This window comes from Ctenocephalides felis, unplaced genomic scaffold (genome assembly GCF_003426905.1).
Source record: "Ctenocephalides felis isolate EL2017-DRISC unplaced genomic scaffold, ASM342690v1 CF-g0.4_SCAFFOLD_03571, whole genome shotgun sequence".
Classification (NCBI taxonomy): Eukaryota; Metazoa; Arthropoda; class Insecta; order Siphonaptera; family Pulicidae; genus Ctenocephalides; species Ctenocephalides felis.
Window position 1 is genome coordinate 36,108,564 of NW_020539725.1, and position 17,100 is coordinate 36,125,663.

Below are 17,100 nucleotides of genomic sequence, written 5' to 3' on the forward strand. Positions count from 1 at the left end.
TTTATGTTTTGTTTATATCAAATATTTTTTTTTTCTAAATTTGTGTGATATATGGATCATACCTGCTGCATTCATGTTTCCACAATACAGAAGAACTGATTCGCTATCGACAACTGTTGATAATGTACCCACAAGTCCTTGCCAAATTCTTGAAAGATCTCGTAACGAAAATACATAATGAAATTTAGCTGGAGTTGGTAATAGCTTGGCACGCGTTCTAGAAAACAACATATTATTTCATTAATAATAAATCGATAATAATTAAATTTGTATCTCTAATCGCCAAAAGATTTACTAAATGTCTATCTAGGACAGTTATAAATCTATTGTTGAATAAAAAAAATAATAGTAAATCGATAATAATTATATACCTTGGGTACATTAACCACCATACCTAGTTTCTGATATGAATATAACAAAATGAAATTTGTAAAAATATTCTGAATGCTATTGTTCATTTATATATATATTTTGATTCATATTTTGTTTATTATCGTCACTACTTTCATTAAATTTATACTGCTCATATACCTTATTTGAATTAGCAGTGTTACCTTTGCCATAAAACTCTGGTCAGAGGAATTATTTTCTTCACAAGGTTTCTAACTTCTAGAGGAAAACCACGTTTGCTGTTGTAATGCCCTTCGCCCATGACACGGAATATTTTATCAATAGCTGCGTCATCAGGTATAGTACAATTAAACACAGAAAATTGTCTCTTTAATCTTGACGGTATATCATTTCGTCCTCCGCCTAATGACAAAAATAGAATAAAGATTTCAATTAGAAGACAATAATAAAATGTTCTAGCTTCAGAAACAAATATCTTTTTTTTCTTTATGCTAACAATAAGTGCTTAGAAAATAAACATATCTGAAACAAATGTGATTCCCTATAGCATAAATATTTTATGCATCAAACTATTTTTACCTACCTGGTTGTCCCATAGCTGCGACAAACAATACATCTACAATAGTTGTAAATTCTCCAGGTTTTTCAAGGCTATAAAAGCCTTTCATATCCATAACTTGCCTTACTATTTCATTAGTAATTTGATCTCCCCATTCGTTGATTTGCGGCAAATTGATGTCATCCACAAAAACAATCATTTTTTTACCGCCTGCCGGCCCAAAAGTGCTACCACTGCGCTTATCTACATAACTTTCAATTGTTTTTTGAAACTGATATGGACTTGTTGCAGAAGAAAAGTTAAAAGAACGGCCAAGATACTGATCTGGATTGGCTTTTTTCATATAAGCTTTCATCATCACTGTTTTAGCCGAACCTTGCTCACCTTAATAAAGAGAAAAAATATAATTAGTTTAAAAGAAAGTGTCTAAAACTTTCCTAAACATACTTGTTCCGCAAAAAAATGTAAAAATTATTATATAATTTTTTATATATATTTTATTATTATCAGATCCAAAATAAGTGATATAACTTACCGATAAGCAACACAGCTTTTTCTTGTTTCACAATAGTATCAATCAAATAGTCTATACGTACGTTATCTGGAATAGGTACCATGATACTTAAGAAATCTGGTGTGCTGATATCAGGATACACATAATTAGTTACCAAACTTGTCCAAGGTTCCCACGTGCCATTAGAACTTACCACGAAATCAAAAATAGTCGCTAAAAATTAAATCATGTCAGATTTTATTATTATTTATATTTAAATTCCTGAATATTCTAATGATATACCTTTTGGTTCTTTTTTTGTTGGTTGTGGTAGATCTAGATTATCAGCAAAATTTTCTCTTAAATAAAGATCTAGTTTTCGTCTATCATTATTTTCTAAAGGTGCTCCTATACCCCATGTCAGTGCAAAAACATAAATTTTATTTAGGTGTTCTACAGATAAAATAGGAGCTTGAATTTGCACAGCTTTGTCTCCATCTGTTAGTTCGTCATCTGAAAAAAATTAAACATTATTTACTTCACTTGAAATTAATTTGATAATAATATAAAATAATTATAGTTCAAAAAAAATTTAAATATTAATTTATATTTACATAATAATATCAATATATTTTATAACCGGTGTAAGATAAAATTTTGATAAAGGTATACCTTGATCTAAATCACCAGACACACTCTTAGCGGCGCTAGTTTCTTCTTGTACTTGTTGAGGAACAAGTCCTTGTAACAAATCCAACATTTGTTTAACCACATTACATTGTAAAAGTTGCATAACTGCTTTAAGAGTTTGCGTACACCATGAATACACTGTTTGAAAGGAACATTCAAATAATTCTTGGAAAACGGTCGTTTCTTGTGCAGTACGGAACTTCAACCACGATGATACAACTGTAAAATTAAAACGAATGAATATATGTTGAAAGAAAAAATTAACTTTATTGTCACTTACTGGGTCTCCAGTCCAATCCTGAAGAACTCATGTAAACCATTCCATTTCTACTCACGGTAGCTGGTGATGCGTTGTCGATATTATGAGGTTCAAAAATGATTTTGCATGTCGGCGACATTGTTAAACGATCGCCATTCGCAAGAGTAAGGGTTTTATTGTCATCTAAGACGGAGTTTAAATTTTCTATCCATATGCTATCAACTGGACCATCCAAAACCAACCAAATTCTTTCGTCTGAATATGAATAATCTCAGTATGATTGATTGTATAAAAGAATAAATCTAACATTCAAGATAAAAATAACTTCAACAATTAAAACGGGTTTTTAAAATCTGCTATATGCTATATAGATGTAAAGTTAACTAGTTCCAAATAAGTTAAAAGAATTATGATGAAAGACTATATTTACCACTATGGGTGCCTTCAGAGTTTTTCTATATAGATGTAAAGTTAACTGGTTCCATATGAGTTAAAAGAATTATGATAAAAGACTGTATTTACCACTGGGTGCCTTTAAAGTTTTTCGCCATAAGGCAGAGAATATTCCATCCGTCCAATCATTAGTGGCCACATCCAATCTACCAAACATCTGAGCAGCTGTTATTGCTTTAGGATTCATACGCATTTCACGATGAACGTCTTCGCATTGAGACAAGGCTCGCATCAGCATTTGAATACAGCATGTTTTTCCTAGAAAACGATACATTTTCATGAAAAAAAAATTTATTGTAATTAGAGTTTATAAGCTGCATAAGATATTGGAATGAGCAGAGTAAAAATAGATACTAGATGAATAGATAACAAACTTATAAAAGCTGTAGCTTTGATAATACTTGTTAGATGGATGTAAGTATTTAATATTCCAATAAAACGTATTTCCAATTATAATCTATTTTTTATAACTTAGGTAAAATAGGTAATTTTAGTAATCAAATTGCAATATATAACATACCTGCACCAGATGGTCCTAATGTCATTATACCATGACGCACACGTTGAGTTTCATATAACTGTAGAAATTATATTGCATTGTTAATATTAGGAGTTAAGATTATACTTATGTTTAACTAGTATAATATCAGTAATAATTTAAATTAAGAGGAAAAAAGTTGAAACACGAATCATTATTACTTTAATTAATATACTTTAGCAAATTCAAGTATAAAAGCATATAACTAAATCAAAAAAGAACTAATTTCACAAAAAGATCCTCCCCGGCGGGGAATCGAACCCCGGTCTCCCGCGTGACAGGCGGGGATACTGACCACTATACTACCGAGGACGCGTCTTTCCGAACTTTGAAAGAGTGTGGGCTCTTTGTACTCCACTACATTTTTTTCTCTCTTAAAGTTGAGATGGTTTTTTGGTTAAGTTGGCGTACTCCCAATATCTACGTCCCAAGAGTAATTATAAAAAACCAAGTTGTCCTTGTCATAAAATGTAAAAAAAAGTATTTTTGAATTGTTTACTATGTAAAAGTATTCTCCCCGGCGGGGAATCGAACCCCGGTCTCCCGCGTGACAGGCGGGGATACTGACCACTATACTACCGAGGACACGTTGTTCCAATCTTTGAAAGAGTGTGGGCTCTTTGTACACCTACAATTTTTCCTATAAAATAGTTGAGATGGTTTTCTGGTCAAAGCGACGTATTCCCAATATTTACGCCCCAAGAGTAATTATCAAAAACCAAGTTGCCCTTGTCATAAAAGGTGGAAAAAAAATATTACTGAATTGCTTACTATGTAAAAGTATCCTCCCCGGCGGGGAATCGAACCCCGGTCTCCCGCGTGACAGGCGGGGATACTGACCACTATACTACCGAGGACATAGAGAGAACGGCGTAAATCAGGATTTCGATTCGATATCGTTTATAATGATATTTATTTACGGTAAAACTACTTATGAAAAAATAATAACGCACGTTTGCTCACAATTGGTATTAAACTATTAATCAGTAAAAAAAAGTCATTTCGGTGCAAATCAACACTGCATTCGATATGTATTACAGCGTGCATTTGTAACAATTATGTCCTGCTTAATAAGTTATATGCTGGAATGATTTTGAAATGACGAAAACTAATAAAAATGAGAGCGACACCGAAACTTATGGATATTTACCATTCAACGTCCATAAACTTATAATGTAATATATAATTTCATATTATTTAAATAATAAATATCAAATATTTTGCACTTTTAACATTGCATAAATAGCAAAATTATTTTGTTAAAATATCAGTCTATTATTTACTACTTTGTATGTTATTTTTTTAATATTAATTGCTTATCTTTTCTCACATAATGATATAAATAAATAACTTTTACCTGTATCAATTTTAGTACCCAGGGTGGATGGTATACCAGTTTAGCTTCATCGACTTGTTGCTGAATAGCGGCTTCCAATTCGGGATAAGAAGTTTTTTCTAATGCTTGATTAGGGAAAAGATCAGAGACTAAAGATATGAACAAAGGCTCATCTTCGTCAATTAGTTTTGATAAATTCATATCTCTTAGAACTCTCATCACAATCATGCTTTCGGAATCGCGATTGTTGACACGTTTTGCAGCACCCAAAGTTCGCAAGACGGAAAGAATATTACGTAGACCGAAATCGTAATGTACCTGGAAAAAAATTAGAGAAATATATCAAGTGTTCGTAAAAATTGGTTATAAAAGAAATATTAATTGTAATATAATTTAACTAGATAAATTTTATTAGAGCATAATATAATAATAAAAGAAAAATAATTATGTTTTGTTCTAAATCACATTAATTCAATGTGTGTGTGATATCATGAATTTTCAAAAATCTATCAGAAGATTTAAACTTAAACGAAATTAAATATTTGTAGAAAAGATTTCAAAGCATTCTCATTCTGTATAAATTTTTAAATAGTCTGACACATTCTAATTTCATAACATTTTTATTTATTATTATTTTATTATTATTTTATTATCATAACAATTATAAACAATCAAGAAAATATTTTTTCATTAGTATGCCTTCCAAATTTCTACATACATTTTAAAATTAAAATTAACTATCCCAATGTGTGGTTAGATGTTGGTCTATGTTGAATATTTAAAACACATAATAAAAATGCCATAAAATATTCATAGATCATCAATCAATGAATAATTACCTGTTTGGTGAGTTGTTCTTCGCAAAGTTTGTACAGCGTATAAAACTTCCTTGCTAAAGTTATATTTTCTAGGAAACCACAACTTGCTAGTTTCACGCGAATAATAATCTGTCTGTCTGGCACCATCATCGCAACCGTTCGAAACTGTATTTTCAAGTTCTCTGGTAATTCTTTTCTACCAGCATAACCGGGATTCTATCATAGAAAATAAAAACAAGTTATATTTCTGATAAAATAACTTCATAAATAGCACTGGAAATCTTTATGATTATGCAAAATTGAATTTATATTGTATTATCTGATACTTATTTCCAGCTTAATATTTTAGTATATTGGATGGAGTCGATCAAACTGGAATGTGAATGTTTCAAATTTTCTATGCTGGACGTAATATTCATTGAATATTTTTATGAAGATGATCACATGCATTAACCCTTTCGACTCGGATGCCGTCACTCCGGCGGCAAAATTCATATAAATCTCGGAATTCGCGAGTGGAAAGGGTTAATAATTTAATTTACCATAAAATATTTTACATTTTTTTTTCTTATTATTTATTAATTTTACCATTGTAATGAATATTCCAAATTCTGGGCACATGTCTATAGTATCACCATCTGTGAATATGAAGTTTTTCTTCTTTTCTTTTTTAGCAGCCAATACAACCGCAACTTGTTGCGCAGCAACAGACAGTACAGGAAGTTCTATTCTGTTGAATTCATCAAAGCAACCCCATGATCCGGACTGAGCTAATCCTTTGTATATACGTCCCAAACCTCTGGATAATTGAAAATATTCAAATTAATGTGACGAGTAAAGGCTGCTAACAGATTATTCAAGACAGCTGTGTTTTTCTTTCTTAACAATAACATGACATAAACTAGCGGGGTGCATTGCATCGTGCCTTAAGGCAAATTGCTAGAACTTTCCGTACCGTAATTAAAAATTTTGGTACGGAACTCAAAAAAAATTACACAAAATGTGTACACATTATTAAAATCTCTATAAAATATCTGATAATTTGATGTACAAATGTCCAATAACTATTTTTGACCGCAAAATGACATTTTTTAACTTATTTTTATTGAGAGTCCATAACCGCTAGACCTGCCTTCCCAAAACTTTAGTCAGTATTTCACCTTGTCAATACAAGTAAAATGTTTTCTGAATTATTAAAATCGGACGCTCCGTCCTCTTAAAAACTGAGTTACTGTTTTTGGCACTTTTTGCCCCGTTACTTCGGAACGGCTAGACCTGCTTTCGCCAAAAACTAATCAGCTTGCCTCCTTATCAATACGAATCGAATGTTTTTTGAATTATTCAAATCGGTTGACCGATGTTCCCGAAATCGTCGAGAAAAATTTGTATCCGCACACACACACACATGCACACACACATACATCCATTTTTTCTAATGGCAAAATGTTCAGTAGCTTCTGAAACGTGAAGATATATAAAAATTTTCATTTTCGAATTTCTTGCGATTACTATAACCTACCCTACGTAAAGTTAAATAGAGTAGACTATAGTCTAACAACACTGAATTTTAAATTCTTCAAAATTCTTAAAGTTTTTAAAATTATATTAAAATTTGTTAAATTATTCTATCAATAATTGCTTACATGTTAATGTGGCTTATAATGGGCTTCTAAGATATGATGAAGATCATAATTATATAATAATACTTAAATGCATGTTTCAAAGAACGTCTAGGATTTTATAGAGTGAATAATATTATTCATTAACCTGTAATCCATCTGATCCGAGCAATTGAAGACAACAACATATTTTGCAAGAGTTTTACCCATGTCTTTAACAGTTTCGGTTTTGCCAGTACCTGCAGGACCACAAGGAGCACCTCCCATACTCATTGATAGTGCCTGCGCCAGGGTTATATAACATCTGCAAAAGTTATAAATTTGGATATATTTATAAATATGTGTGTATAAATGTTGTAAATAATTAATCAAAAATGAAATAATTAATTTTCAATTAATATCTTAAATCTTAAATAAATAAATCAATAAATTATCTTAAAATTTATTAATTCAGTAATACCTGTCTGTAAGAGGTGTGATTACCAGTCTGTCTGTGCACCCCAAATATTCATTTTGATAAGAGAACGTGACATCTGTGATAGCAATCCAAGTTTTATCAAGATCATCTTTGAAGTAAAAGCGACATTGTTTGAGCCATTCGAAATCATTTGCTGATCGCACGTTCATACGACACTGAGAAGTGTAAAATAATTTTAAAATTATATTAACACTTTTTTTTGCAAATCAAATCTAATTTATGTACGTAAAAAACTATTATTACACACAAAAATAAACCAAAAAGTAGTGAATAATAATAAAAGTTTTCCAAGATAATATTTCAAGTATAGTCCAGTCATTATAGTAAGTTCACCTCGGAATTCGAGATACCCAGCTGTAGGTCTGCAAATACTTGTATATTGACACCCTAAAGTTGTCTCAAAACCTACATATGGTATTGAAATCCTACCATATGTAGGTTTTGAGACAACTTGAGAACACAAATAATAACTATATAAAAAAACTTAAATTGAATATTAATAGTCCCAGGAACATTTATATGTGACATGCGTTTACCGGGCCGGCTAGTATATATAAATATATATATATATATATATATATATATATATAAAATTCTTCTATAATAATGTATTGAAAAATATACTCCTCCTAAAGATTATTCGGATTTTGATAAATCTTTCTTAAGTTTGTTAAAATATTTCTTTTAGGAAGTATGTGATTATAAAAATATAGTAATGTTGTATAAATAAATGGAAAAATAGAAAAAAAACGACATGTCATTGTTTGACATGTTTAGGGTGTCAATATACAAGTATTTACAGGCTTCCAGCTTGGTAACTCGAATTCCGAGATTCTTACCTAATTTAAGCTTAAATGACTGGACTAGTAAATTCATGAATTATTCTGTAACTTATTTTTACTAACGACATCTATAATTTAGCTTAATCTCAGGTTTATAGCATTTGTTCATAAATAAAAATTAAGCCAGTACTTAAAAGAAACAAATCTAATTACAATATCTTTCTTTAACAATTTTTTGTACATATAATTAACAGATACTTAAAACGCTTCCTTATTATTTGCCATTGATGTTGCATTCATAATATCGGTTAAATTATAGATAAAAAATAAATAAGTAAGGTTAGTATAGTTATGAAAAAGCTATTTGTTTACTTTATATTGAAAATAAATAGCTAAACTAAGAATTATCAAAGTTAACTGATATCTGAATCAGATATTTTGATCAACAAATATACATAAAATTAATTCTGAGAACTGAATGTACTAATGTTATTTTAATTACCAAAATATCAAAGATATCACGTTGATGAACATGTATAGTAATCAGTGTCTCGAATTTAATCCTTTCGATTTTAGTCAAATCTCTAGTAGTTTGATCAATTAAAGTATTCAATAACTCCAAAAATTTGTTGTTAGTCTCGGCCATAATTTTTTTGTCATGCCTAGCTTGCATAAGTGCTGCTTCACCATCACGAGTCCAAATCATTTGAATTCCTAATAAGCCCACCTGAAAAATAATTTTATAAGTCATATATTTACTAACAAATAGTTATTTTTTTTAAAGATAAATCACTTGAGCTGGCATTTTATCTAGAAACGCCAATAAATTTATGTTCGGATCATTGAGCATCCCGGAAGCATTTCTTATAATTCCATGCAAACTGGATTGGGAAGTTTGCAAAAGAGAAGTAAGCCATGTTTCGACAGAACCTTCTGCTCGTACTGCTCGTTCCAGTTGTATAGTTTCACCCTCTGATGATATGATTGCAGTCATTTTATTGTATTCTGCAATACATCCAGTAAAAATAGTTTCAATCCATAATCGCTAGTTGAAGTAAACGAATTACTTCTGTTATATTAAGAAATTTATTCCAATCTGTTGTTAAGACGACTGAAGATATTTATATGTAGCTTTTAACAGATTTTGAAACAGATATATTAATTTAATAGTAATAATGATAGCTGCATACAGTCCAAAAGTGATATCATATATTTAAAATGGATTTTAATTATTAACTTCCCGTAGGGCAAGTTATAGTAATCGCAAAAAAATCGAAAATGAAAATTTTTATATATCTTTACGTTTCAGAGGTTTCTGAACATTTTGGCATACCTTAGAAAAAATGGATGTATGTGTGTGTGTGTGTGTGTGTGTGTGTGTGTATGTGTGTGTGTATGTATGTATGTATGTATGTGTGTGTATGTATGTGCGGATACAAATTTTCGTCGACGATTTCGGGAACACGGATCAACCGATTTGAATAATTCAAAAAACATTCGATCCGTATTGATAAGGAGACGTGCTGATTAGTTTTGGCAAAGGCAGGTCAAGCCGTTCCGAAGATACGGGGCAAAAAGTTCCGAAAACGGTAACTCAGTTTTTAAGAGAACGGAGCGTCCGATTTTAATAATTCAAAAAACATTTTATTTGTATTGACAAGATGAAGAATCGATACAACTTTCATGAAGGTAGGTCCAGCGGTTTCGGAGATATAGAGGAAAAAGTAAAAAAATGAGCCATTTGGCGGTCAAAAATGATCATTAGACATATGCACATCAAATTATCAGACTTTTATAGAGATTTTAACAATAAGTATACATTTTGTTAACATTCCTATCGGTTCCGTACCAATGCTTATGCGTAAGACAGCGACGCGGCGCTTACGCGCTTTATATTTTGTCCCTATGTAGTTAAAGCAGTACGATTGCTTTGAAAAAAAGTTCAGATCTTCCACAATATGTCAAAATAAAGAAAAAAAAATTTTTTTCAAAAAAAACAAATTTTTTAAAAAAAAAAATTTTTAAAAAAAAAAATTTTTTTTCAAAATAAAACTAATTTTTTGTCCAATTATAGTTTCTCAAAAATCTTATTTTTTCAAAGTAATTTTTTTTCAAAAATGTTAATCGTTTTAAAAAAAAATAATTTTTGGTACGGGAAGTTCCAGCAATTTGCCTTAAGGCACGATGCCCTAATTGCCTTAAGACAGAATTCCACTTAGAGCTAGTTATTCATAAAATTACAATTTATCAAAAATTACTATAGAGTGAATACTATCGTGATTAATTAAAACCGACGTAACAAAAATAATATATGCAAAATTAGTGGAATGAATTATTCATTAATTTTCATCCATTAAAAATAGTTTTGTCACATATTTGTTCCATATCGCAAATTTAATTGCATTCTTTACTCCAAGCCAGTCGTTCATTCTGATGCTCAATTCTAGCAGCAGTTGTTTTTATTTTACGATAAAAAAATGCCACGATTATTTTAAAAAATTAATAATAGTTCAAAAGGATCGTAAAAAAAGTGAGTTGTACTATTTGTAAGAAGTTTAGTAAAAGTTATATGAACATCATTTTAAAATATTTTTTATGTTTTGATACAATTAATCTATGAACAAAAAGTGGGATTATTTTTGGTCTAATACAATATATTATTGAAGTTTAAACATTTTATTTATAGGTTTAAAATGATCTTAATTACAATTAATACAGTAAAAATATTTAGAAAATACTTTTATTATTCAATGAAAAAATAAATTCTTACCAACATCATGAAATTTTACATATCTCGTGTTATCGAATATCGACAGCAAATGATTTTGAATAGTGTGCGAATCAGATGCTTGACCTAATACTTCAAGCAGCGCTGGATCAGATACAAAAAAGAATCTAAAAACAATTTTATGCTATTATTCAAACTTTGTTCACTACTCTATTATAAAATATTTATTACCTCGGGAACATTGTTCTTTTCTTTTCTAGGTAGCCACTCAAAGATTTCTGACATAACTCGAGTTGTTCTTGTAAATGAGGCAAAAGTTGCTTCAGCAAATCATCACCCACACAACATGAAACTACGCCTGGGGTTTCATGAGCCCGTTGCATAATTTTTTGCCAGGATTTATCGATTTTTGAGAATCTTGAGTGATAATCCATTTTTGAGAATGTTTAATTAGTCATAACATACAATTTCTAAATAATAACTTGTATGTAATTATACAATTTCTAAATTTTAACTTATATGCCATTTATGTTATAATAATTCTTTCATTTATTTAAACTACTATAATATTTGCCATTTATTAAGTATTATAGCGCATTTCTGATATTTGAAATTTCTAGCCTTTATTATTTTCAAACGATTTTTGGAATTTATTCAAAAAAGTAGCAAATTCTATTATCTTACCTCTTAGCTTCTTTGGGTAGCTGTTTAGCGATATCGCCCCCAACAAATACAGCCTCCAAATAAACCCAGCTGTTTTGAACCAAAAGCCAGCGTTCTAAAATTTCATTTGTTCCTCCAAGATCGTGTACCCATTGTTGTATCTGCTTTCTAAATGGCGCATTATACCTAAAAATAATACATTTTCCAGATTAGGAGGCAGCTTCAATGGCGGTGAGAACTCCTACTCATATACATGTGGCTTTATTGCTTTTGGGAGCTAGATTTACTATGCATTTTAAGCAGGTATCTTCTATGATCGCCTGGTGCCATAAAACTTAAGTGTATGGACAATGCATCTAAGTTTTATGGCTCCGCACAACCACGAAGACGCATTTATTTACATGCATAGTAAATAGACACAGCTGCCCAAAGCAATAAAATTGCTTGAATTAAGAATTTGCAATACCAAGATTTGCTATAATGTGTATAATAATAAACGTATAATGAATCGAGAAATTTCGATTAACGTATGAAAACATCTAAAAACAAGTCTATCAATAGAATATATGCGAGGGGTTGCACCAGCAAGAGCAATATTCTTAAAATTCAGAAAACTCAAATCAAGATACTAAGAATGATCAGCAATACTCCATGGTTTTATGACTAAACATATGATCTACAAGGACTCAAAAATACCCACAGTGGCGGAGATCATTAACAGCAGAAACTCAATTTTCCAAGATAAATTGGATAGACATGCAAATCCTGAAATACAATTAGTTCAATCAGCCGAAAAATTAAGGCGACTAAAGAGAAAATGTCCAAGTGATCTGCCGCAGCCCACAAGATAATTTTTTTTATCATAACATGTAATTGGCTTAGGTAATTAGAAATTAATAGATTATTATGAATATTATGTATTGTGCAATATATTTTTTTTGAATCAAAATATGTTATAAAATAATTTGAATACTCTAACCTATTAGACAACAATGATCCTAAGATCATCAAACTGTCCTCTAGTTGTCCTATGGTTTCAGCAGTTGTGTCTCCTCGCAATAATAATTCGCCACGATTATTAAATGTCATGAAGGTTAATTCATGTACAGACCATTCGCCTGTTACTTGACGCAGTTTTGCTTCAATATCTTTCTCTTTCATGGCTGATATACAGATGTCCTGTGATTTTAATTATATATATTTTATTAGTAAGTTGTAAAATTGAAAAAAAAAATCTTTTAATGAAACATATTACTTTATTTATTTTTATCAAAAAATGTCGGTAAAATTATAATTATAATATACCTCTATATCTTCCTTGTATTTTAATAAAGGTGCTTCTAAAATATTTTTCAAACAGAATCCCTCACTTTCTAGTTCAAAGTTATATTTTGTAACTTCCACAATCTTTGCCAATGTCTCGGTTTCATTGCTTTATTAGCCATTAATTCTAGTAATGGGCACATATCATTGAAGTCATCAATTGTTTTCTTAAGTGCAAAGAATGCAGGCCATTCTTTCAAACTGAAATTGTAGAGCTGTTAATTATTTATAAAACTCTTATAAAATATATTTTAGTTTTGAAACTTATGCATTGCTTAAATTTAGATTGCTTACTCTTAATATAGTATTTCGTCTAATATAAAATAGATATAGTTACTGACTTACGCTTTTGGCAACTTTCGGCATCTGTTTTGGAACTCCATCAGCTCGTTGTTGATTTCCTCAATATCCACTTCTCCCCAAGGGATATCATAGTAACTACTCACACGATCAATAACATCGTTGTACAATTTATACAATTTTTGAAGCAAATTCAATTCCTTTCTTATCTGAGCCAATTCAGGATAATCTGTTGTAGGTAAACCAAATAGTTCTTCCCCACTTTGATATGTTTGCAATTTACGCCACATTCCATCAAACCGATTCTGAAGAGACATAATTTGTGAAAATGCATAATTCTGATTGATAGAATAATAACATATTTTAGAAATTATTATTTGTTTTATATACCACCGACTAATAATGAAATTAAATTTGTAAGTGTATTTTTTTATCTGTGTCGTAAAATTTTGTGTCGCAAAAAATGATTTTATGAAAACTATTTTTCATAATCTCTTATACCAGGCACCTCTGACTGACTGAGATATGAAAATAATGTATATATATATATATATATATAAATAAATAAAAAACTTTAAAAAATCAAACTCTTCGGTTAATAAAACAATGTAATCAATTTAAATCGGCATAAATCAATCAATGTAAATAAATTGAGTTAAAACGTTAAAAGCCTACAAAATTAATATTATTATATCATATCAATATTATGTTCAGGTTCAATAGAGGTATCTCAAGAGAAAAATGCCCAGAATAGTGTATGTTTAATATCTAATAGAAATTGAGAATAGACACACCCATCGAGAATAAACAACATACGAATGTTAAATATGATGTATAAAAAATTAATTATAAGATTTAATTAATAATAATCAAAATAATCAATTAATATTTAACTTAATATATGAAAGAATAAAATTATATAATATTACATATTTCTATATTTTTATATTTACCTGGAATAGCAAAAGCCTGTCTGATGCTTCACGTGGGCTCAATCCTGGTTGCATGGGTCCAGCATTTCTATACTCATGCACATACATTGCATTGTCGGATCTATAAAGAAAACATAGAATTCAAATATAAAATAGTTGATTACCAAATATTTTTTTAGTTATTCAATTGGAAAGTTCACAACCTAAATACTTCTAAGTTAGACGCTAAATCAGCTTCAAATTTGGGTTGTGCTTCTAAAAGTTTAACATGTGTATCCAAAGCACGTGATTGCAGTCTCTGCCAAGTATCTCTGAGACCATCGACTAGTTCCAAATGTTCTCTTTCAGCCGGAACTCCATATCTTGTAAGAATATTGAAAGCTTCCTGAAAATTAAACGTGATTACAAATTTATTTAATCAAGAAAATGGACAATAAATAAAAGTTATAAATTCAGTAAAAATATTATAAAAATTAAAAATAATATTAACAATGCAGTCAATCAATAAATGGCTTGTTGAAGTAATAATATGAAATCAAGCAAAATAAACTATCTATACTAATTTATACTAACTACTACAGTTAGTATAAATACGCTAACCAGTTTTTGTTGCATTATTATTTATAATATCCAATACAAGCAATTGTTGAAAACTTGTGCATGCTCATGAAGGTATAAGCAAATTATTAAGAAGTAAATGGTGAATACAAATAATGAAAAATTTATTTTACTTAATTTTAAGTAAATAGTATACAATTAATATCAATATCAAACAAGTTAATATACAATTACTAGTTGAGTAACAAATATTATCTTTGATTGAGTGCCTTCATATAATCAATAACATAAATATAAAACATGATTTAATTAGACAACTGATATCACCTCTATAGGATCAATCTTTAGTTCCATGTCAACTTCTTGATCTCGTATCTTGCGTAAAGTTTCCATGATTGTTCTCACATCATCCAAGTCTCTAATTCGACGATTCAATTTTCTTTCCATTTCCTTAATGACTGCGTAAATATAATCCATCTCACGTCTATATTTTTTCTTCATTGCCTGGCCGATGCTATGTGTGCAAGCTATCAGAGAATAAACGTCGTTATATACAAATAAATATATATATATATATATATATACAAATATATATATATATATGTATATATATATATACTATATATATAATAGTATGTATTGTATATAAATATTTAATTTATTTGTTGTTTATTACATTTAATTTCTGTCAATAATCCAAATTTCAATTTTTCAGCGTCTATTGCAAGACAATTTGCAAATGTTTTTATATCAGGTTCTCCTGCTAGTTTTCTATCTAGTTCGCCCAATTTTCGCAAAGTGGTTTCAAATTCTTCCAAACCCAAAGCTAGAAGCTCCCTAGTTGACCGCTCATTACGCCACAGAAATTGATAAGGTTTCCATTGTCTAATAAATGTAGTAACTTCCTAAGTAAACGAGAACAAATTTCGGTAAGTAAAGAAATAGTGGATTATTTTATGTAAATTATTAATAATGTAAAAGCTAATACTTATGCTATAAATATAAGTTTTATCTAAGATTGTTAAATAAAACCACTTTCTCATTGAAATTTCAGTTTTTTATCAAGACAAATTCTAATATTTATCAAACTACGATAACAAGAAGAGAGATATTCATATTACTGGGTAAATGATTGATTTCCTGGTAGTAATTATATGCAAAACTAAGGTATATTTCAAAAGTAAAAAACTACAAGATGAGTCACAGACCTCTTAATAGAATTCAGACTGATTATAAAATTTGAGCTACATATCCAAATATGTCGAATAGAATTCAATAACATTTTGAAATAAAATCAGTTAATTATAGTTTTGTATCAGCTGTAATAATAATAGGTAGTAATGGCGTAGGCAGTGTCTGTGAGCTGATTCCCATTGTCATTTCATACTGCAGTGCCCGAAATGAGCTATTTTCAATTGGAAACATATTATTGATCTTTATTTTCAAGTAAAAATTGATATCACTACTACATGATATCAGGTTATCCACAACTATAAGTTCTTATATATTTTACTAGATACTTTTTGTAAATATTATATTATGACTTTATGCAATATTTGAATATACTTTGGAGTTACCCAAAAAGTATTGCTTTTCAAATGTAACTGTTCATGTTTATATTTAATAGTAGTAGTATTTACAAACATAATTCAAGTTTAAATATAAATATATATAAACTTTCACAAAAATTTGTAAACTCAATTCATTCAGTACTTAAACGTCAGTCAATCTGTACACACTAGAATGCAACAAAAAAATTGTCAAAAATCATATGTTCCAGTTATTAATAGCTTGGTTTATTATAGTGCAGTATATTTTTGTATAATTATTTTTTTCTGTAAGAATTTATATATAAGTTCTATAACTTTATATCATTTTCCTCATACATCATATAAAATCTTTTAGTTTTTCCACTGAATGACGGTCACGACGAAGACCGAAACGTATGGCTAAATAAAGTATTTCAAAACTACTTTAGTTTTTTTTTACTTGGTGTTACACCCAGAATCAAAATAACTCATCAAAAATATATTATGTATATAAAAATCATGACATTATCAATTATTCCTATATTAAATGCTTTACAAAAACGGTAAAATATTTATTGCAATCATCTTCACACCTGTTTAACATTCTGCGTGCAGTAGCCAGAAGTCCTAAAGCCTTCACAACTTCCTTATTTTCCATGACATGAGCATGAAAATTTTTATTTTGTGCTGG

The 17,100-nt window shown here is 29.5% G+C and overlaps 1 protein-coding gene and 3 non-coding genes across 4 annotated transcripts in view; all 4 read right to left on the minus strand.

The window, feature by feature from the left end:
* LOC113385978 (dynein heavy chain 5, axonemal-like) overlaps positions 1 to 17,100 on the minus strand; it is a 28,928-nt gene that overhangs the window by 3,805 nt on the left and 8,023 nt on the right. Inside the window, 26 exon segments of the mRNA XM_026623794.1 lie at positions 63 to 217; positions 555 to 753; positions 935 to 1,294; positions 1,446 to 1,637; positions 1,707 to 1,916; positions 2,076 to 2,312; positions 2,374 to 2,607; positions 2,875 to 3,063; positions 3,326 to 3,383; positions 4,701 to 4,997; positions 5,519 to 5,713; positions 6,086 to 6,296; positions 7,265 to 7,420; positions 7,577 to 7,749; positions 9,170 to 9,381; positions 11,147 to 11,271; positions 11,336 to 11,521; positions 11,789 to 11,953; positions 12,747 to 12,946; positions 13,073 to 13,170; positions 13,173 to 13,291; positions 13,436 to 13,695; positions 14,344 to 14,443; positions 14,526 to 14,707; positions 15,208 to 15,407; positions 15,557 to 15,785. Of these exon segments, the coding sequence (XP_026479579.1) occupies positions 63 to 217; positions 555 to 753; positions 935 to 1,294; positions 1,446 to 1,637; positions 1,707 to 1,916; positions 2,076 to 2,312; positions 2,374 to 2,607; positions 2,875 to 3,063; positions 3,326 to 3,383; positions 4,701 to 4,997; positions 5,519 to 5,713; positions 6,086 to 6,296; positions 7,265 to 7,420; positions 7,577 to 7,749; positions 9,170 to 9,381; positions 11,147 to 11,271; positions 11,336 to 11,521; positions 11,789 to 11,953; positions 12,747 to 12,946; positions 13,073 to 13,170; positions 13,173 to 13,291; positions 13,436 to 13,695; positions 14,344 to 14,443; positions 14,526 to 14,707; positions 15,208 to 15,407; positions 15,557 to 15,785 (4,942 nt within the window).
* On the minus strand, positions 3,584 to 3,655 carry Trnad-guc. Its single transcript has one exon. It is a non-coding gene; the product is annotated as a tRNA-Asp (tRNA).
* Positions 3,857 to 3,928, minus strand: Trnad-guc. Its single transcript has one exon. It is a non-coding gene; the product is annotated as a tRNA-Asp (tRNA).
* On the minus strand, positions 4,129 to 4,200 carry Trnad-guc. Its single transcript has one exon. It is a non-coding gene; the product is annotated as a tRNA-Asp (tRNA).